The 22,478-nt window shown below is 31.4% G+C and overlaps 1 protein-coding gene across 50 annotated transcripts in view; it reads left to right on the plus strand.

Annotated features, from left to right (window-relative positions):
* The window catches only part of RIMS1 (regulating synaptic membrane exocytosis 1), a 489,665-nt gene that overhangs the window by 314,155 nt on the left and 153,032 nt on the right, over positions 1-22,478 (plus strand). For 25 of the 50 annotated variants that reach the window (XM_045498709.1, XM_045498707.1, XM_045498712.1 and 22 more), the window contains 11 exons: positions 482-581; positions 4,694-4,817; positions 8,121-8,167; positions 10,182-10,294; positions 12,172-12,302; positions 12,857-13,028; positions 13,155-13,308; positions 14,359-14,430; positions 19,480-19,636; positions 20,625-20,750; positions 22,304-22,366. In XM_045498709.1, the coding sequence (XP_045354665.1) occupies positions 482-581; positions 4,694-4,817; positions 8,121-8,167; positions 10,182-10,294; positions 12,172-12,302; positions 12,857-13,028; positions 13,155-13,308; positions 14,359-14,430; positions 19,480-19,636; positions 20,625-20,750; positions 22,304-22,366 (1,259 nt within the window). The remainder of the gene's footprint in view (positions 1-481; positions 582-4,693; positions 4,818-8,120; positions 8,168-10,181; positions 10,295-12,171; positions 12,303-12,856; positions 13,029-13,154; positions 13,309-14,358; positions 14,431-19,479; positions 19,637-20,624; positions 20,751-22,303; positions 22,367-22,478) is intronic. The other 25 variants (XM_045498708.1, XM_045498728.1, XM_045498718.1 and 22 more) reach the window with 3 other exon arrangements.

Consider the following 22,478-nt stretch of genomic DNA (forward strand, 5'->3'; position numbering starts at 1 on the left):
CCATAGTCTTTATGTCTTAGACCTATATCCTACTTAAAGGTATACAGAAGGGATAAAGATCTGATGTGACAATGGGGCATGATGTGTATATAGAACTTTAATTCTAACAGGAGGCATGAACTTGGAGGATAAAGAAAAATGAACCCTAATGTAAACTGTGTCACACACTTCTGTAAGTAGGAAAGACCTCACACTTGTCTTCTAAGGATAAACACTACTTTTGGTGCCGTTGTGTTGTTAGGTCAGTATAAGTAATCAGGACATGAACTTTCTTGGGACACATGATCATCTAAAATATAATGAGATGTTTTCTTTTTAAAAGTATACTGCCACTCCTTTAATCAAAAATATGTTTCACTTTATTAATGTGCCTACACTCAATCCTAAATACATTGTAAAAGACTGTAGGATTAATTCCTAAAAGTAATAAACTTATATTTTAATATGAATCTTGGGAACTTATAAATTTATTACTATTCAGGTTGTTGGAGGAAAAATGACTGACTTAGGACGCCTTGGTGCCTTCATCACCAAAGTAAAGAAGGGTAGCCTTGCAGATGTAGTTGGACACTTACGAGCAGGTAAAGTTTCTTTTTAACATTTAAACAATGTGTACTTTTTGCATGAGTTGGTGGTTTTCAATGTGGGGTAAGTTACAAATAAGTCAATTAAATAAATAACTAATTTTAGTGCATGGGTGAAGATTTTTTCCCCTGGCATGGGTATTTACTGCAATTATAGGTAACTATGCATCAATGGCAGTTTGGAGAGAGTAAGATTAGGAATCTTTTATTATTCATGTAAAAGTAAATAGATTCAAAATGCTGCAGGATTACAAATTTTTGTAGATGACTTTATAATTTTGCTACAAAAACCAAAACAATTTAGCCTTGTAGAAAAAATAATATCACTAATTAATTTTTTATATTTTAAACTATTATAATTACTAAAGTTTTCCATAGTGGTCCCAAAACACTTACCACTAGCAGTGTTTTTAGTAAAATACAACCATAACCACATTTCCTACACAGATTACATAATAAAATATTTGTTAATTTTATTGTGACATGTATATTATACTCATGCAGATGTGCTACTTCTTGGTATTTGGAAACTTACATTATGTTGCTCTGTAATCTTAACGTAATATGATAAAATCATTTAATATATTCACATGTACCATATTCAGTAGCAACACACTTTAAAATCTGTTTTTTTTTGTTTACCCTTCATTTTAGTTAAAATCATATTAATGTATTTTTCCCAGTTTACTTCATGGTTTTGTAGAAATCTTTTGGTTGGAGTGTCTGCCTATGCATTTGAAAGACAATTACAAAGAAAACAGAGAAAGCTGAACTACAGAATTGAGGATTAATAACCGTAGCACATAGAAAGAGAACATTTCTAGGCTGTTTTCAGTTTTTATACCTTAACATTGTAATTACTGAGACCTTGAGAAAAGTGTTCTATAACCGTTAAAGATATTTTTGTTGTAGTTGATTACCAGGATATCAGTTCAAAATCATTTAGGTTTTTTCTTTAATAGAGACTTCCTATGCAGGTGTTGTATAGGGAGAAAATCCAAATGAGAGGTTTTTCTTCATCTGCAATTTATACAGCTTTGAAGATGTGTAGAGGTACAGTACGCTGTTTTTGTTTTTTTTTTTATCAAGGACTAGTTATGATTTAATAAGAAAATAACTCAATCAGGTGTGACTATGTCAATAAACTGAGCCTTTGCTTGTTTAAAGACTGAGAAACATGCCTTAGAAAGTTTATGAATCTCTTTTTTAGAAAGTATAAGAATTCCTTGAGTTAATGTAATGCTCTAGTGTAACTACAGAAATCTGAATTTGCAGATCAGATTATAAACATAATGGCTTTTGATTTTGTATTTGTATTTTAATAGAGGATTACTTAATAAAGTCAGTGAAGGGGTTTTTCTATATAAAATATCCCTTAGTGATTAATTTCATTTTTTTAACACCCTTATGTGCCTAGAGCCTGAGAAACTTAAATGTAAAATGTTAAAAGCTCAGCTTAGATAGCTGTAAAACAAAGAAGTGGAGTTTTCACTGAAAGCAATTGATGCATTTGAAAGAAGTCTTTTAATAAATTAGATCATATATTCTGTTTGATTTACATTATAATTTAGGAACAGTCTTCCTTCTACTTGCATATAACCATCACTGGCTGTACAGTGCTGTGCTTTTTTATTAACGTGAACTTTGTTCAGCATTTGCAGTCTTGCTTTAATCTTGCCATAGCTTTCTGTACTGTTTCCTCCCCTTAAATCCATGTACTATACCACTACTTGGTTTAATTATCAAAAACAAGGTTGACACTGATGTGCTCCTTATTAAAAGTCTTCACAGTCTCCAGTCATCATCTGCTTAAGTCAAAGCTCTGTAGTTCTGTCCTCTACTAACCATTCCAGCCACTTCTATTACCATCCACTTTACCTGTTAGCCATGGCAGTGTGCCTATAGGTCCCTGGTAAGCTATCCACCTATTAGACCTGGTCCATGCCTCTTGTTTATCTGGTTGCTTTTTTGCTCTTGTGCTCTACCTGTTGAAGTCCTTTCCATCCTTCAAATCTCATCTAAAGTTGCCTTAATTGTGAAGTGTTTCCTAATATCTCACCTGGGACAATACCTAATTACTATCTCCCTAGCACTACCTGGCTCTCTTTCTCTTCCTCAGATGAACTCCTATCATTGTGTATAACATTTTAGTAAAGATATTAATTCCTGTATGTCTCCCCCACCAATGACAGAGGAAATCTCTTTTATTTGCATCATCATAATCTGCATCTCTGCCTGAAGAGATTATCTGTATAAAAATAAATATTGTTAAAAACACCACCTTCTAGTTTAAGATATTTTGATTTGTAAATAAATACATATATTAAGTTAATAAGATATTAACAGTTATGCTTCCGATTGCTGTCTATAAAGGGGAGAATTTTTATAATTCAGTGCTTTTGAAAATGTTGACTGCAACTCATTACTGTATAGTCGCTTTAATGGTTTACATCCATCAATTAAAAAAAATGAAATGGAACATGATAGAATTGCAGATATCAGGGTAAATATTGTTTCGGAAAGTATTTTTTTCATACACACATACATACACACATACACATAAACATACAATATTCACATGATGTAAACTTTATTTTTTTACTTGGTCAAACAAATTTAAAAGACTGAATATATTTTAAATTTGTAATTATATTTTATTTCTTTTTTTAACACTGACGTGTATTCATTGCCTGTGTAAAACACCTTGCTGTGTAACTTCTCAGGTCAAACAATTATAAGTCCCTTAACTATTAATGTTAACCATACTCTTTTACCAAACCAAAGCAGCATTATATGCTTTTCAAATATTTAGTTTTCATTTTTGAGTAAGCAAACATTTGGGAAAAAATATTTTAAAATAGTCCTAGCAAAAAAATTTTTTCTACTTTAAAAAAACAAACAAAACATCTAATGTTTATAGTTCTCTTGCCTATATATATATATATATACCTACAAACTGAAACATCTCATGTTTACAGTTATCTTTCATATATATATGACATATATCTTTCATTATATGTATATATATTTATATATATATAAATTATATTGATCTATCAATTCATATATTAGCTACTAAATCATTACAGGTACTGAGAATAAGATGAGCAGAAACAATTAAATTAAGACACCTTAAAGTACCGTTGAGATTGGGGTATTTCAACTGAGTCTGCTGTTGTGAATTGAAGGAGAGAAACATTTGGGATCTAAAACTGCTCTAAATATTCATGAAAATAAACAGTTTTTCCCAAATGATCTATGGTAAAATCCCTAGTTAAAATATCAACAATAAATTATTAGCTCATTTATTTTAATGTTATATTATTCTCCTGGATTCTTAGAGTATTTAACAAATGAATGAGTATTGTATTAATTTTTTATTATTTTCAAATATTTTAAAAATATTTTCTAATTTTACTTTAATGCTCAATATATATATTATGTATAGAATGTGTGTGTTATGAACATCTGGAAGTGGGTTAACTGTCATGCAACAGTTTTACATCTGCTTGCTTTGTAACTTTTCCATAGCTACCTGCGTTGCCCTGTGGGTATGAATTCAAATCCTTTCATGCATTTTTATTCTGTTGTGCGTCTGGTGAAGACAATGAAGCATGACTTATAATTGGAAAATTCATGCTAATAAATGTTAATTGCTATTTCAACCAAAAATAAAGGACTTTATCCAGAGTTAAATAAGAATCTTTCACATATAGAGCTGCCTGCATTTATTATATGGAGGACATGCTGCTAATTATTATTTTTTAATGTTTCCAAATAGGCTGTGCTAATTCCATCCCATAGCATGAGATTATTTTTTATATTATTTCTGGTATATTTCAAAAGATAAAGATAGCTTTGTATTGTACTGTTTCCTGTGACCAGTAATATTCTATGGGGGAAAGAAAAAGAAAAAAAAGAAAGAAAAGAAAAAAGTGTTTAGAAGAACCATTTAGCTGACATTATATGTCAGTCAATTTGCTTTTGAGAGCAGAGCCTAGACAAACTATTTGTATATGTTTTGCATTTCTTTGTTAAAAAAAGAGAAAAGATAAGAAAAATAAACAGAATATATAAGGTAAAAAAATACCCTTTTTTTTAAATTCAAGGGGATGAAGTTCTAGAATGGAATGGTAAACCCCTGCCGGGAGCTACAAATGAAGAAGTTTACAACATTATTTTAGAATCAAAATCAGAACCTCAAGTTGAAATTATTGTTTCAAGGCCTATTGGGTAAGGCTAAAAAAACTTACTTCTTAAGTTTAGTAAATTACATGTATTAGCAGGGTTTTAAAAAGAAGTTTATACATTCATACAGTACATGTTAATAACATGGATAGTTTTTCTTCAATTATGGGCATACACTTTATATTTTTTAAATTTCTTAATATTTTAAACTTGAATACTGAATTTTCTTCACTACATTTTAGAAGCTCCACAATTTAACAACTGTAGTATCAAAAAATATTGTTATATATTTTCAGAAGTGAAATATAAACTAAAAATATTTTGTTTTAATGGCAGACCTATTTTTAGTAATTTAACTTAGTAGTATTTCCTTAAAGGGAGTCACTAACAACTTATCTTCTTATGACATTTAAAACAGTAATTGTTTCATGTCTACATGAACTTTTTATTATTTTACTAAGAAGAGAGTATTTTTTTCTATATTTTTACCCATGGGTAGTGCCAAGTTTTGTTTAAAATCAAGCGAGTGTGAAATATTTTAACTTTTTAAAAAATTGGTCATAATAATTGGTATAATATTTTTTAAACTTCAGTTTTTAGCATAATTTAATTCTCTATAGCCAATGGGAATTTTTTTTTAATCTGTGTGTAGGGTCCCCCACATTGTTAGATTTCCTGGCTAACCCAAAAGTCCAGAATATTCTTTTTGCCAATCTGTAATTTTTTTGGAAGACATATTGAAATATCTCCTGATAGTTGCCTTAATGTTTGAATATATTTTTGGAAATAAATCCCTCTTTTTTTCCCCATTGTCTAAAATATTACAGAGCCATTAATTCAGGACTTATGTTGAAAAAGTAATAGCCTTTAATTTTTGTTGTCTTCATGCATATATGTCAATGCAAAACATAGAAGAAAATATAATTATCCTATTTTTCAAAGGACTGAAAACAGATGATCACGTATGTCAAAGAATAATATTAATATATATAAACTCTAAAATAAAAGCAAGATTATAAATAATTTTAAGTGGTGATTATTAAGAGTAAACATTGAAGACATTTGCAAAAGTATTGTACATTTCCATGCAAAATTTTTTTAAATAGCAACACTTTATAATTTATGCTAGTTTTACATGACATGTCTTCTAGTGCTCAGGTTAATATGAGGCTGGAAAAGAGGTAAGTAAATTGGAAAATGAATCAAAAGTTTCAAAAAATAATTTAAAATCAAGTATTGTACACATTGCCAAATACTTTCAGATATGTAGTAGTTTAAAAGTAATCAGCTAAAATATTGATTTATGCTAACTTTTAAAAAAACTAACAGACAATTAAAGTGGACTGGAATAACATTTTCATGATTGTTACCTTTGTATGTAAATAATTTAAAAAGTCATAATTTGCATAGCCAAACCCTAAATTGTAGGAAATATGGAATGCAAAGATTATACTTAAAAATCAAATCTGGCATCAACTTTCCACTTAATAGAGAAATTATTAGAATCCTAGAAGAATAATTCTAGCTATATTTAATAATTATGTTTAATGTAGTTCTATAATTTAAAGCAGAAACCAAAATTTATTCACAGTTTAGTCGCATAGTAATTCTGCGAATCATACATGGTCTAAGAAATATCTGCCATCTTGAGGTAAGAACCATTTTTGCTAGCCTACCAAATATAACATTCTTGGCATTTATACTTACAATTGGTATTAGAACTATTCTGTCACCTTTCTTGTAGAACTAATTAAGAAGACATGTTTGTAAATGTGGAAATTTATTCCTGAAAATATTACTGAAGCAATTAACATTATTATATTTTGATTCAAAATCACTTTAAAATTTTTTTACAACTTCTCCACAATCTTTCAGACACATACAAATCCTAAGCTTGTACCTGGTTTTAGGATTCCAAATTCTAATTTTCATAATTGACTTTGAGGCTGGTTTTCAGAGAAGTTGTACTATCTAAAAATTTATTGCTTCTACGTTTCTTTTTAAAAATTTACTTTTATTTGCCTAGATAAATTTAGAAAACGGTAGCAGAAGAGAAATAGTTGGTTTCTTCAAATAGTTGTTGTCTTAAGTATTGCAAATTAGTCTCTTAATTATCATACGAAATACTTACATTATACAAATTACTAGTTATAAAAATACGTATAAAATGTATTTATAAAATACATAACACAGGATGTATTATCTTTGTAAGAAGTATAAACTATAGGTGGTTATGAAAATTACTTTGCACAAAAAGTGAAAATGAGTCCAGAAAATAATCAGAGAAAACTGTTTTTGTTTCTGTCCCTCCCCTCTACCCCTGCCGACACACACACAATAGTCCAAAGAAAAATCAAAATCAAAGTGAAGTTAGGTCACAGGTAAGTGGTTAGAAATGCTTAAATAATATTCTAACATTATTCTAATAATTCTGTTGGTACTAACTCCAGTCTGCTTTAATATGTCATGTTAATACTTACATATTGTTAATCTCCTTAAATTGATACTAAACTATCTTTGAAAAACCAGAGGTAAAGTAGTTCTATGCAGTATACTTCCCAAAACAAGCTGGTCCAGGGTTCTTAAGGTCACAGTGGATAATGGATTAAGCTGAGGTTATAATTAAACATTTATTCAGAGTAATTTGTGAGTGTGACAGGAGTGGGTGTTCTCACAAGTCACTTTCTAATCATACAGTAAATGGCCATATATTTAGCTAACTTCAGTATAGAGATACAAATCTCTATATAGGGTTATATATGTGTATATGAATTATATATTCACATATATAAAATATTTTAGCTTTTTTGTTGCAAGCTTGAACCATTTTTATTTTCCGAAGCAATTCATCCTTTTCATTTTATTAACTTTGCCCATGATATTCACCATATTATTTTATTATCAAGAAATGTTTTCATCCCTTTCATTCAGTAAACTCTTTCAGATGTGTTTGTAAAGCATATTACTGATTAGTAAAATGTGTCATTTTGATTTTCTAGAATTGAAATAAAATATTACCTTTAACATTTTTTATTTCCAAAACCTACTGTTTTGGTAGTAAAAATATTGTGGTAGTTTTAGCCACAATATTAGTCTGATTGTTGTCATGTTGAAGTGTTTTGCTGTTAAATATATAAAAACTTATTTTTATTGCAGTTTGTGTGTGTGTGTGTGTGGTGTTTGACAATCATGCATATTAGTAATTGCCTTAATAGTAACTCCTGTCCATTTCCACACCTGTAAAGACCCAAAAGGATTGTTCACACCACTGAAATACATGTGGCTGTGATTGCCTCAGGGAGGGTAACTTAGCTAATGGGATTTTCACCATACCCTAATTTCTTTTAGTGATATTCCACGGATCCCTGAGAGCTCCCATCCTCCACTGGAGTCCAGTGAGTTTAAGATTTATTTGTTATTATGATATATATAGGATGAAATTAAAGAATAAAGATTTATCATTTGCTTTAATTATTTGATATAAATGAATTGGTATTACTATACTAAGGTTATCTCTAATGATATCAGAAGTTGACAACTATGACAATCATTGGAAACCCAAAGTTCTATTTTAAGATTTTCCTTTTTTTTTTTTTTTTTACCTCCCCCCCACCTTTTTTTTTGTGATGGTTACACAAAAATCTTTACTGGCAGTATACCTTCTGCATCAAAATAGTCAGAACCCTCACAAAGCTCAGTTAATATAACAGTACTAGTTCTATTTGCTGTACGTAAATATTTATTGTTACACTGGATTATTCAGTCTGATTGGTAATTAGCTCAGTCTCATGAGCTAGGCTTCTAGTGAAGGAAATATACATGCTAACAGATAATTTAAAAACAGCGTAACAGTGTCAGGTATGATTGTGGAAGTAAGTAGGTGCAGTAGAGGTAAAGTTCAATGGATATAAGGGAGTCAAGGGACAGTGAGGCTAAAGGGTTGAATTATCTACATAGCCTTTAAAGACACTCCACGTGATAGAAGACGCCAATGTGTGCAGTAAAGTCTAGACTGGTAATGAAATTTTCAGTGAGAATGTGGAAGTGATAGATATTTACTTTGCAATGGATTGGTATTAAATTCAATACCTTGGACTTGATGACCAAGTGTTATTATGGACCCCATCTTATGGAAATACAAAATACAAAATACAAGGTGATTTAAGAGGAAAACAAGTGATCCAAGTGATCGTTGTTACAAGGAGGTAGAAAATATATGGTAGGGATAAACAAGGAGCTGAAGATTAGGTAGGTATATCAAATGCCTACCAACATGCATACCTGCTAGATGAACCCATATTTGGTTTTGAAGTTTCTGATAACGAATACACAGAAGGAAATGGGACCAATTACATAATTTATAGTGTCAATACTATTTAAAAATGAAACTGATATAATACTAAAAGCAGACTGATTATTAGAAGCAATACTGTTCTTGTACTAAGACCCAAGAAAAAATTATCCTAAGGATCCTTGATAAAAGAAGCGTAATAACAAAGAATTTTATAGAACTCTTTCTTAAAGTCTTTGTAGGGCACACAGTGATGCTACATGGCTTAATTTAGACTTAATTTGTGTGTATTTAGAAAAAAAATATGTGGATGACATACCCTCCGGCAATGCTCCATGAATGTTTTATCAGTAAAGCTAAGTTTTCAATGACTGTGGGTTTAAGGTTATACTTGCTGGGGTAATAGCATTCTATAGACATTCTATACTGTGGATCGTGTCAAGGTATACTTTAAGAGTGATCTGAGAAGAGAGACCTCTCATTTAAAAAAGAGGGGAGGAAAGCTTCACCGAGTAGCTAAGTGGACAGCCAGCCTCCTCTACACAAAGGTGAAGTGGGTCACTTGTGGTGAGTCACTGGAGACAGCATTCTCAAACATACAGAAGATACATTTCAAGATCAAAACTGATAGATGGTAAATCTTATTTTAAAAGTGGTGAATTCTAGGCTTAGATTTGGCTCATATATTATATGTGCATTCATTTTACTTTCAGCAAGGACAGTTCATAATAGATGATTCTTTGGCCAAGATAATTAAAATAACAGGTACCATCTTTCTTATCAGTAAAGCCTGAAGCCTTTACCCATATGTGAATTTATGCAAGAATCTAAACTGTACAGATACCCTCCAGAAATGTAGAAAACCAATATAAATTGAAGCAAATAAATATAATATTTGATTATATCATTACAAATACTTTTAAAATAGGCAATTAACCAAAGAAGACAGTATGATAATTTTCTGTGACTATCCAGTTGGAAGTATGTTCTACTGTTATTGATGGTATTGAATTATGGTTTTATACAAATAACAGATGCATTTAACATTTTATAAAAAATATTCCTACACATATATTATAAATGTTACTACAAATTATTTTTATTTTTTCTCATTTTAGGTTCAAGTTCCTTTGAATCTCAGAAGATGGAAAGACCTTCCATTTCTGTTATTTCTCCAACAAGTCCTGGAGCTCTAAAAGATGCCCCACAAGTCTTGCCAGGACAACTTTCTGTATGTATTTTTTTGTACATGTTGGGGACCATTAGGATTTGCTCACTGTTCTGAGTCTGTCCTTAAAAATGCATGGCTTTCTTTGAAGCCTGTGATATGTTTGTAGTCACCTAACACCATAATCTATTTCAGCAATTTTGCATGTATTATTAAGTTATTAGATTAGCCTTTATCCATATATTTATTTGGAAATGTTTATTGAGTGCCTACAGTATACCCCGCTATTATAAACATTCAATGATAAATGACAACACAAGTAAATAAAATATCCATTATATTTTGTGTGCAAGTTTCCAAGGTCAGTTGGTAAGATATAAGAAACTAAGAAAGTCATGTTCCACTTATTTAACCTTATGAGTCTGGAGTCTGAAAAAACTTTTTCAATATTCTTTTTACTTTCTTGAGACATTTAGTGAAACACTTCATTTCTGATTATCACTCTGAAAAAGCTACAGTTTTTCTTACTGTTGCTTTACATGTGACGTGAGGAAAGCTGGAGTAAGGAAGTGATGGCTAACCATTATGAAATGCCACATCTGTGTAGATTATGGTAGAATACAGGACATTTATATTCATAACTGAAAGAAAACTTGCTTCAAACTATTCTGTAAATAGTGTACTTTTTCTCCTTTGGTAATGTGTGGATTTCTGTAGTCTGCTTTTGCTGTACTTCTCTTGTCGTTAATTAAACAAAGAAGGTAACTATAAGCTTGATGTTATTTTTAAAACCATTCCTGGTTTTAACTTCTGTTTTTAGTAGATTGATATCTTTGAATAGTCCTTTCTGTTTATTTTATCTGCCCTGCCATCTCTGTGTGTGTGAACCTCTGAAGTACTCCACCTATATTTCAAGAGGGATGAAAATCCGTTTGGGTTTTTGAAAAACACATCTCTGGTATTATTTGAAATCAGAGATATGGATTCATATGGAATCAGGTTTGAATCCTTAATCTGCCCTGCACTATGAAAGACCAATCCTATGTTAAATTAGTTTATTTTCTTATAGTGACTGTTAAATATGTTCCATATATATATTGCCATTAGACAACTTTCTCTCACAGTTCTTACTCAACTAAAAAACCAAAACTAACTTCTAAATTAAAAAAAAATAATAATAATGTTAACACTGTTTACTGCCAGCCTTTATAAATATATTGACTGCTAAAGTTCTGGTGTTTAGGAGCTCAACAATAGTATTTCAGTGTGCCATTCCCCCATTTTTCTTTATTCAAACTATTATGAAATCTTAGTAAAAATATCATTATTTGGCCTTCGCTTAGCTGAAGGTATGTAATGCACCTTCCTGCCTTCCTTGTTCTTTTCTCCTTCTCTCATGAACATTAACATTTAATAGGTGAGTTATGAAAATTAAATGAAAAAAATAACAGGAAACAACAGTACCTGGTGTAAAGGGGGCCCACAGTAAATATGTTTCCTGATCTCTTCCAGATCACTTGGGTAAATTGTTTATTCATCAAGCCTCATTTTATTTCAGTGGCATATGGTGCTACAAAATGCATGTAGCCACAATAAGGTCATTAAGTCACTTATAATCACTGAACACTGGCACTTAGCATTTAAAAACAAGGATAATTATTTCAATATCCCTTTCTTCCCTTTTTAATAAAAGTTTTATCAGGTTTATTTTCCTAACATGGTCTAAGAGAGTATAACACTATAGGCTTGACAGTTGTAAGTCATGTCTAAAATACATAAAGAGAAAAGTCAAATTGTAAGTGGTTATGCTTTCAAATTCGTATTCTTTTCAAAAATAGTATTTATAATTATAATTTAAAAGTTCTTCAAAAATAGTATTTTTTGTAGAATTAGAATATCTTAGGGCTTGTGCAAATGATTCTTTTCTTTATCGATCTCAGGTAAAGCTGTGGTATGATAAAGTGGGACACCAGCTGATTGTAAATGTTCTGCAAGCAACAGATTTACCGACAAGAGTAGATGGGCGTCCCAGGAATCCCTATGTGAAAATGTATTTTCTTCCAGATAGAAGGTAGTGAATAATTTTGGAAAAAAATATGCAAAAATTCTTACTAATATCAAAGGTAGATTGTTGTTTCCTGGGATATAGTTTTATTTATTTGGTAAAATTGATATACCAAAAATGGCACATAATAAATGTGAACATTTTGATGAGTTTGAACATACACATGCACCTGTGATATAGTTTTAAGGTATAATAAATCATTTTCTATGAGGGAATAAACTTTCTCCCTGAAAAAAAATCCCTCAAGCCTTGTATTTTTAAAAACATAATTTACCAATTTAAAATTTTTTATTACCTTGTTTATACATCTATTAGTCTTGGATAGCTATACATCATTTGGAATGTACCGTTGTGTATATATGTCTATTATCATAACTACTGCTAACACTGTAGTTAAAATTAGAATAGTATTAAACTCTATGGTCTTTTTAGACTTTAATGCTAAAAGTTATGAATTAAAAATAGTTAAAATCCCAATAGTGGTATTACATGTCACTACAGTAGATGGCAGCATATACTTTATTTTGCTTTTTAATTTACAAAACATACTTATTTTTCAGTGATAAAAGCAAAAGGAGGACTAAAACAGTAAAGAAAGTACTAGAACCAAAATGGAATCAAACATTTGTCTATTCACATGTACATCGTAGAGATTTTAGAGAACGGATGTTAGAAATAACTGTGTGGGATCAACCAAGAGTTCAAGAAGAAGAGAGTGAATTTCTTGGAGAGGTGACGTATATTGTAAAGATTCGAGCCAAATGCTTATTGAAGTTTTGTGATATGTATTAATTATGATAGCTTTTATATTATGTTTTGGTCAAGGTGCTTGATTTAATTTAAGAACTGCCCTTTCAGATCCTCATAGAATTGGAGACAGCACTTTTAGATGATGAGCCACATTGGTATAAACTTCAGACGCATGATGAATCTTCACTACCTCTGCCTCAGCCATCACCTTTCATGCCAAGGCGACACATTCATGGAGAAAGCTCTAGCAAAAAACTACAAAGTAGGTTAAAGTTATTTTTAGTTACCCAAATTAGAGATTAACATTCAAGATATTTTTTCAAATGTTTATTAGACATCAAAATACTGGAAAATTATTTATACAAAAAGACTTGGCAAAACTATTTTCTACATTTCCCTAATGCAAGTATTATGTATAGTACAGTAGAGGGATTCCAGAGCTGAGAGTTTAAAAACTCTGAATTAATCATTCTTTGCCCAGTACTGATTGAATTGTTGATTGGTTAACTGATAAAGTAATTTTTGTTATTATTGATCAGTTGCTACATATAAGGTTCTTGATAACCTTATAGCTCCTGGGTATTTTTAACATTGTTATTCATAAGAAACATTTTTTAAAACACATTGTAAAGTATGTTTGTTGTTACTCATCTGGTGATTGGGAAGAACAGTATTCTTTTCTGCATGTATCCATTAAATTTTGATTTATGAGTAAATAATGAATCAGCTGAAACTTAGAAGCTTCATTTTGGTAATCTAGAACCTGATTGTGTTCCTCATATAATTGAATTTTTCATGTTAGTGCCTCTCTGATCAATCATTTTCTCAAAGCTAATGTTTAATGCAGAATAATGGCTAATTTTGAAGGATAAACATAAATGTTTTATAAAGAGCCATGGTGCCTTTTTAATAATATGAGCTCAGTAGAGCTCCAGCCAAGAAAGTCTTTTAACCTTTCCACCCAGCCACATCCACCTTGAACTGCAGAGGAGGGCACCTAATTGGGTAGAAAACAGTGTATATACTTAAAGAATAATTTGAAAAGTCAAAATCTTACTGTATGAAATTCCGGTCCTTCAATGTCTTAAATGATTTAAAGAGGAAATACTGAGAAAATGTTATCCTTGGATCACAAACCTTTTTTTTTTTTTTTTTTTTTATATCAGCTCAGCATTTACTTTGTATTATTCTTGTTCAGAAGTATTTAGTAGTAACGTTAAGTAGCTTTAAAAAACATTTTTTTGACCCTGTCCTTTAACACTTCATAAACCAACAAGACACAGAGGTATCTGTTTGCCTTACTGTTGTGCAGGATCTCAGCGAATCAGTGATAGTGACATCTCAGATTATGAGGTTGATGATGGTATTGGAGTAGTTCCTCCAGGTGCGTGGGTGAAGAGCATGGCTCCGCTTCACTGTGCTTCTTATGCTTGTTTTCACTGTCAATTTCCAGACTTATTCGGGATACTGAACTGGAGATTTATAGCACAGAGAAATCAGTATTATATTATTCCATGGTGACTTGTGTTCCAAATTACTAAAAAAAGTTTAAAATGTACTGGTAACTATTCATTAACATTCCCACTTAACTTAGGTTCTTTTCTAGAAGCATGGCTAGCTAGGTTGAAATCATTATTTCACAATGCTCTGAGCATAAGTAAAAATATGAATTTTATTTTGAAAGGATATGGTTCATTTTCTCAAATAAAAACTCCATTTTCCTATGTTTTATATTGTATGCCTACGATTTTCCGTCTTCTGTTTGTGAAAATAATGTAGCCTTCCATGGAATATACTGAGACAGGTGCATGGCAGGATTTAAAATTGCATGCAGCATGGCTTAACTTTTAATGCTTTTGTGATGTGTTTACCACTTATTATACCTAGAATGTGTATGTGTGTATTAAAATAAGGAAATGCTTTAGAAAAATTCAGTATTCATTTTAAGTCAACATTTTTTTATTGCTGTATAAGTTAGTAAAATTTTTGTGGCATCGTCTGGTTCCAATCTCAGTTTCTCATCTGACTCTTTTTTGTCAGAAAGTGAGAGAACCAAGTAGTAAAGGCCTGTTTCCTTGGCACTAATTCTATGTTATTTCCTTGATTTACTAATACAAAATAAGGAAATACCAAATAAGTAAGTAAAGTGAAAATCTTGAGATGTATAAATAAGAGTTACTAAAGGCATTTCCTTAGGAAGATATTGACATATAACCCCTTAATTTATGTCATTTCTCAGATGGAGATGCACTGAATTTGAGGGCAATGATTTTGGTAAAGTCAGTAGACCAATTTCACACTAGTGACTAAATTCACAATTTGGAGAGAAACATACAACTTCTTTAAAAGTACAAGAAATTATGGAGAGTTCTCTAAAATTAGCTTTCATTTGCTTCCTGTAATTCAGAGAAAATATAGTTTTTAATCACTGTATGACATTAGCAAGTATTCTTAAAAACAATAAACTTGCTGCTGTACCCATCTATACTCTTAGATAATACTCTTTGATACCAGAGTGGAAGAGTTTTAAATAATAGTGGGTAAAATTTAATGTTTTATTTTGTTTTGTTTATTTATAAAAGTATCATAATATTTAGACACATTGTCCACAGAAACTTTAACACAACATTCAATAGAATATTGGTTTTTTATAAAATTGAAAGTGGAAAGGTGATTGCACATTAAATCTACTGACATATTTAAATAGGAATCAGATGATTCCTGTTAAGAAAGTCATCAAACCTTTCTAACAAGAATCTTGGCTATTAATCAGCCTTAATGTTATTACCAGCTCATCTAAATTGAATTTACTTCTATGTGTGGTTCTCACATTTTATTCACCTAAAATTTCATATTTTTTATGATGAGGCAGGATAGCAAATGGATGAAAGTATAAACGGCCAATTGAATAAACACTAAATTACTGAAATGGTAAGTTTCTTCTCGTTTCCCTGAAAGATCACACAGGTACCAAAATGGGAAGTTATGGGACCTACTACCGGTGGAATTAGTGCTTGAATACCACCAAAAAACACTGAGTTCTAAAAATATTTTTATTCCCTACTGAAATACCATATTATGATTTTTATGAATGTATATAATCTCTTTTATCATATAGGAGCAGTGCCTAAATTGTCGTTTCAAGTAATATTCATTTTAATTTAGTATTTAAAAGGTAATGAGGCAGATTTTTAATAGAATATAACAAATAAATAACCAATAATACATTATGTTCCAGAGGTCTGATCATAAATTAAGAAGGGAGATAATGAAATTAATTTATATTTTCAGGTATAGTCTTCATTGATCCAAAATGGACATGTGGTAGCTTCTAAAGATATATACAGGTGTGAAAAATACAATGTAGCAAGTAATATATAATATATTTTAAATAAAGAGGGAAGATGAGACATTGGTAAAATTAGGGCAAGCAGCTAAAATAAAGTGAAGGGATAAGCTAATAAGCATCTTGATAAATTCTCATATGCTTTTAGAAGTTGACTACACATTTGTTACTACATTTCCTAGCATCCAATAGGAAGAGAAGTTTGTTTAGAAGTAGAGACTAGTTCTGCATATGTTCAGTATACTCTGAAGTTTCTGGTTCTGTGTTTTCTGTGTTTCCCCCAAGAAGTTCAACAGCTTTTTTTTTTTTTTTTTTTTTTTTTTTTTTTAGAGAGAGAACATGAGCATGAGTGAGTGAGGGGCAGAGAGAAAGAGAGAGAATCCCAAGTAGACTCCGTGCTGTCAGTGCAAAGCCTGACACAGGGCTCGATCTCATGAATGTGAGAGCATGACCTGAGCCAAAATGAAGAATAGGCCACTTAACTGACTGAGCCACCAGGTGCCCCCAAAACCTTTATTTATATAGATGCCCTACCACAGCTGAACCTTAAATTTTCTTTTTAGAAAAATATGTTCGCCTTTCTAGAACCACAGAGTTCTATGCTCTTGTTTGATGTACTTACTACCTATCTCCACTTAGGGAATCTAAGGTTCTGAAATTAGTTGAGACATTCAGAGCTACTTTTTATTAACTGTATCATAATTTTGTGGTTATTTGAAATAAATGACTTTAGCTGCTTAAGAAGAATAAAAATAATCATATACAGAATTCCTTTATATGGGGCAAGACGTGGTGATCTCACTTTTCTTTTTTCTTTTTTTTATGTTTATTTTTTGAAAGCGAGTGAGACAGAGTGTGAGTGGGGGAGGGGCAGAGAGAGAGAGAGAGAGAGAGAAAGACAGAATCCAAAGCAGGCTTCAGGCTCTGAGCTGTCAGCAGAGAGCCCCATGTGGGGCTCGAACCCACAGGCTGTGAGATCATGACCTGATCCGAAGTCAGACACTTAACTGACTGAGCCAGCCAGGAGCCCCATGGTAATCTCAACTTTTCTGAGCATTATTGCAAATACATAAAGTGAAAAACAAACAAACAAACTTTGAGTCAACTAAAACACTGAAATGAGCATAAAATATCAGTGTCCTCCCAACTTTTTCTGAAGCTAGAATGTGTTCTCAATAATAAACATTCTACAGAGAAAACCAAATTACCTTGAAAAGCAAAAAACTGATTGAAGAGGGCATTTGTTAGGATGAGCACTGAGTGTTGTATGTAAGCCAGTTTGACAATAAATTATATTAAAACAATAATAATAAAATAAATTAAAAGGTAAACAACTGTGAATACAAATTAGGATAAGTTAAAAAATCTTACTTTCTACGTAAATACAAAGAATCCAAGGGAAAAAAATCATTTATATCCTTCTCACAGCAAGATATCTAATTCCCTGTTATTTCATAGTGATTAATTATATAAAATATGAAAGTTTTATTTATATAACATGAATATTCATTGAAATCTTGAAATGGTGCTTCCAATTCAATTTTCACGTTCCATAATTATTGTATAATTGATAAAAAATGTTATCAAGTGATAACAAATGGTAGTTTGAAATGTTTATGTAATTTGGACCTTGGATTAATTATCTTTAAAAATAACCACGATGTTTTATAATGAGCTGTGAAATAAATTCACTACATGTAAATTTAGTTGGTTTCTTTCTAGACTTAATATTGCAGTTTATACAACTTAACAATGACAAAGAAACTTCCCTACACAAAACACAAAATAATAGCTTAATTGCTATGATTTTTGTTATAAAATTAAGTATATGAAATTATAAATTATATCATTTATGGTTATGTTATTCGGTCATTATACTGATGTTTCAGAATGGCATAGTGGTTGAGCTTCTTTGATCTCAATATTGTCAAATTTTACTTTACAAAATGTTGAAAGACCTTCCTTATACTTTAAGCTTAGTTAAAAGATCATACAATCAGAAAAAATAAATTGTTGGGGATTTTTAGTCTGCCTTTAATAATGATGTTTCATGGCATATTTTAAAATAATATAGCAGTTATGAAGCAAATAAATGAAGAAAAGTTCAAGCTGCCCAATTAAATATAATGTTTTCATGTTTCATGTACATTTATGTAGTTGTAAATATAATCATTTTCCTTTGGCCACAGAATTTTTTATTTTGCTTTCAATAATGGCAAACAATGACCCTTGCGAAAAAAAAATTTAAACTGTTACTGTGGATTTGAGATTGGATTGCTATTTTATCTTAACTAAGTCAGAAGATGATATAAACCTTTTTGCTTCAAGGGAGAATCAATTTTAGAATTTATTTCTAATTGCAGTTATGTTAACTATATTAATTATGTTACCCACACATTTGTGGAATAGGTTCAGATGTCTGAAGTAGATTTGATGATTGTTTCTATAGGAGGGTTAATCTTCTCTGCATTATTGCCATAGTCATCTCCATCCATACACTATTTTCACTTGAAAATTGCAGTATTATATGTGGTTTGCAAAATTCAGTCAGTATTTGTAATAGTGAAGATCTAGTACTTTTCTTTGTTAACTAAAATTTATATGATGATATTTTCATTTTCTTATTTGCAAAGCCATCTGAAATCCAGCCAAGATAGTTTATCCTGTGGAAGAAAAGTTCAAATAACTTTTAAAGAGACACCAAATTTCCAAGCATTGATTTATCTGTTAACTATAGTTCCCTGTCAAGTTCTTGATCTGGGTTGCTGAAAAATCACTAACTCATTCATTTTCTGAATTAAAATAGTATCCCAACTCATTATAATGTCTGAGGCATCAACTGTCATATTCATATTCAGTATCTCCATGGTACCTTTGAACAAATTTGTAGCCTGTTTTTATGCATGTATATGTTACATTCTATGTACGTATACTTAATAGTTTTGAAGAGAAAGGTTAATAATATTGATTGCATGGCATTTATTTTCATAGGTCAGTGGCTGCTTTAGATGTAATCTGATATTTCCACATTAAAGTTTATGTTATAGAAGAATACTGACAGATTTTTTTTGTGTGTACTCTTGCCAGTAGGTTATAGGTCTAGTGCTAGAGAAAGTAAATCTACAACATTAACTGTGCCAGAACAGCAAAGAACAACTCATCACCGCTCACGTTCAGTATCTCCTCACCGCGGCGATGATCAGGGAAGGCCGCGTTCACGTTTACCAAATGTGCCATTACAGAGGTAGGCTTTAAGATGGGCTTAGTGTCTCTGAGAGTACTTTTTAATTTTAATATAATGTAAGCTGCCACAAGACTGTTACTGAAATGAAATAACGGCTTGGTCAGTCAGTTTCTTTTCTTCAGAATCATTTGTAGGCAAAATGTCTTTTTATTCATTACCCAACCTATCTTACATTCTGTTCTTGAATCTCAAGAAATTTTTTTTTCCAGGGAGTCAAAGAAGTTTATGTCCCAAGCACAGTTTTTGAATAACTATCTTGTATTGTTTGCTAGTTTTCTCTCCTGTTAGGAAAAATTGTATCATAGTGAATAACCTGTGGAAAAAATGGCAAAGAGGAAGAGGTTAAGAGGGAGAGTGTATTTTTTTTTATTTTATTTTATTTTAAAAAAATTTTTTTTAACATTTATTTTTGAGACAGAGAGAGACAGAACATGAACAGGGGAGGGGCAGAGAGAAAAGGAGACACAGAATCTGAAACAGGCTCCAGGCTCTGAGCTGTCAGCACAGAGCCCGACGCGGTGCTTGAACTCATGGACCGTGAGATCATGACCTGAGCCGAAGTCGGACGCTTAACCGACCAAGCCACCCAGGCGCCCCTAGAGAGAATGTATTTTTAAGAAATTTAGAATTGTCTCTTCGAAGCACTTTAAATGCTTAGAAAAGTATATAAGGCATAAATCATGTAGTGCTGTATTTTATCTTCTATTGAAACATACTTCTTAAATTTTAATTAAATATGCAGATGAAAATTGTGGTCCTTTTTTGACAGAGGTGAAAAGAGGGTTGAAGAAATGTAGCTCAGGCAGAGCACTCAGAGAATAAATACCGTTTAGCTCATTGATAAAATATGTATTTGGTTATGATGCCAACACTTTTTAAGCCATGCCAGTTATCTGCCGGTTACTGTCAAATCTTCCCCATTAGTCTGTCGGCCTGATTTGGGAAGATGATACACTTTGATGCATACGAATTTTTGTAATTATTTTAGGAGTTTAGATGAAATTCATCCAACAAGAAGGTCACGTTCTCCAACTAGACACCATGATGCCTCCCGAAGTCCAGTTGATCACAGATCCAGAGATGTGGATAGTCAGTATTTATCAGAACAAGACAGGTATTTGTTCAAATTATGATCTCAACATTATAACTTTTTGTTTGTTCTGTTTTAACTTATGATAAATATCTTGGCATAGTACATTAGAAAGTAAAAGTATTTAATCACTCAAAATTTAACTCTCAAGGAACAACTGTTCAGGGTTTCCCAATAGAAATGCAACTTTAAGAAGTATTTGGCTAACATTATATTGTCATAATGTGTGCATTTTTTTACAGATCAAAATTTATGTTTAGCCAGGTTAAAATGTGTAGCTTGTTGTTCTAACTTCTAGAAGGAAGCCTACCTAAGCAATTTTCAATGTTTTATATTTTGTGGAATGCAGTCTTTGGGATGTCATTTATGTAATTATAAAAATATGTTTTTTATGTTATTAAACAATTTTGGATACAGGTCATCTGAAAGTTAATGTTGCAGAGTTTCTGTGAGGACTTCAGTAATAATATTTTTATATACTTAATTTTCATAAATGTATTTCTATAAAAACAAAATAATTGAGATGGATTTTTTCATGTGAACAAGTACTTCCTGGACACAGTTACTAAAAATCTACATTACGACTCTATTGTTCTACATGCCCATAGACTTTCTTCTCAAACTAACCACATAACTGTAAAATATGCTAGGCCACAAGCTCAGGATCTGAATTAAGGTTTTAGGATACCCACCTTGTTGAATATCCTCTTCTGGCTTTTTAAAGTAGAGAAACTTTCAGGAAGGAGTAGGGAAATGATACAGTGGTGCTTAATGATTGACTTTTTCCTGTGTAGTCAAGGACATAGAACTCAGTAGAGCTTCTTAACCATTTATTGTCATCCTACCATGGGAAGTGATGCCATGACCTTCAAGAGTGTAGTCATATTGGGTACTGAGACAAGAACTACTCTGAGGAATAGGATTCCACACTGCTCAGCCTGAGTTGAGTTGAGTGAGGGTCACTTTGTCAACATTCATTGGGGCCACTATGATGTTAGGTGAGGATGGAAAAAAGGACTTCTTGACCAAGGCATTTAATAAAGTGAGATTAATTTGAGTGTAGAAAAAGTACAATCTTAAAATAAAACAATTCTAATTGAGTATATTCATGATTGGTTAAAAAAAAAAACTAATATGTGATACTGTGTTTTTAGTGGCTGTAGAAACCAAGAGGACTATCATGCTTAGGGTTCCAATTAGCATGAGAAAGGCCAGGTGTATAGGCCTTTCAAAGGTCTTTAAAATATCCAAGTATCTGGAATTGGAAATAGATTTCTATGTCTTATTTGGGGAGGGTTTAGTTTAGTTTTGTTTTAGTATTTTGTAAAGTCACTTGGAGATATAATAGCAAATCAGCAACAGCTAGGACTTTGACCATAATGTTTGTACTTTATTGTTTAAATTTTTTAAAATACTGTCATGTTTCTTTTTGTTTAACCTCTCAAGCAAATATGCTAGTGCAGACAATCTGGTTTCTTCCCTTTTCATGTTTTCATCGGCATACCATTGGCATAACCCATGTCATTTAATGCCTCATGATTTATCTGTTCCATTCACCACCCATCCTGTCTGTGCAGTGAGCTTCTTATGCTGCCCAGAGCAAAACGAGGACGAAGTGCAGAATGCCTCCATACTACCAGGTAAATACAGGGATTTGGTAATGGTAACTGTGTGTGATGACTCTCTTTCCATTCTACTATTCTTTCTTCTCTCCCTTAATGGTATGATGACAAATATGTTAAATTAATTCAA

Source organism: Leopardus geoffroyi, chromosome B2, assembly GCF_018350155.1.
Source record: "Leopardus geoffroyi isolate Oge1 chromosome B2, O.geoffroyi_Oge1_pat1.0, whole genome shotgun sequence".
Classification (NCBI taxonomy): Eukaryota; Metazoa; Chordata; class Mammalia; order Carnivora; family Felidae; genus Leopardus; species Leopardus geoffroyi.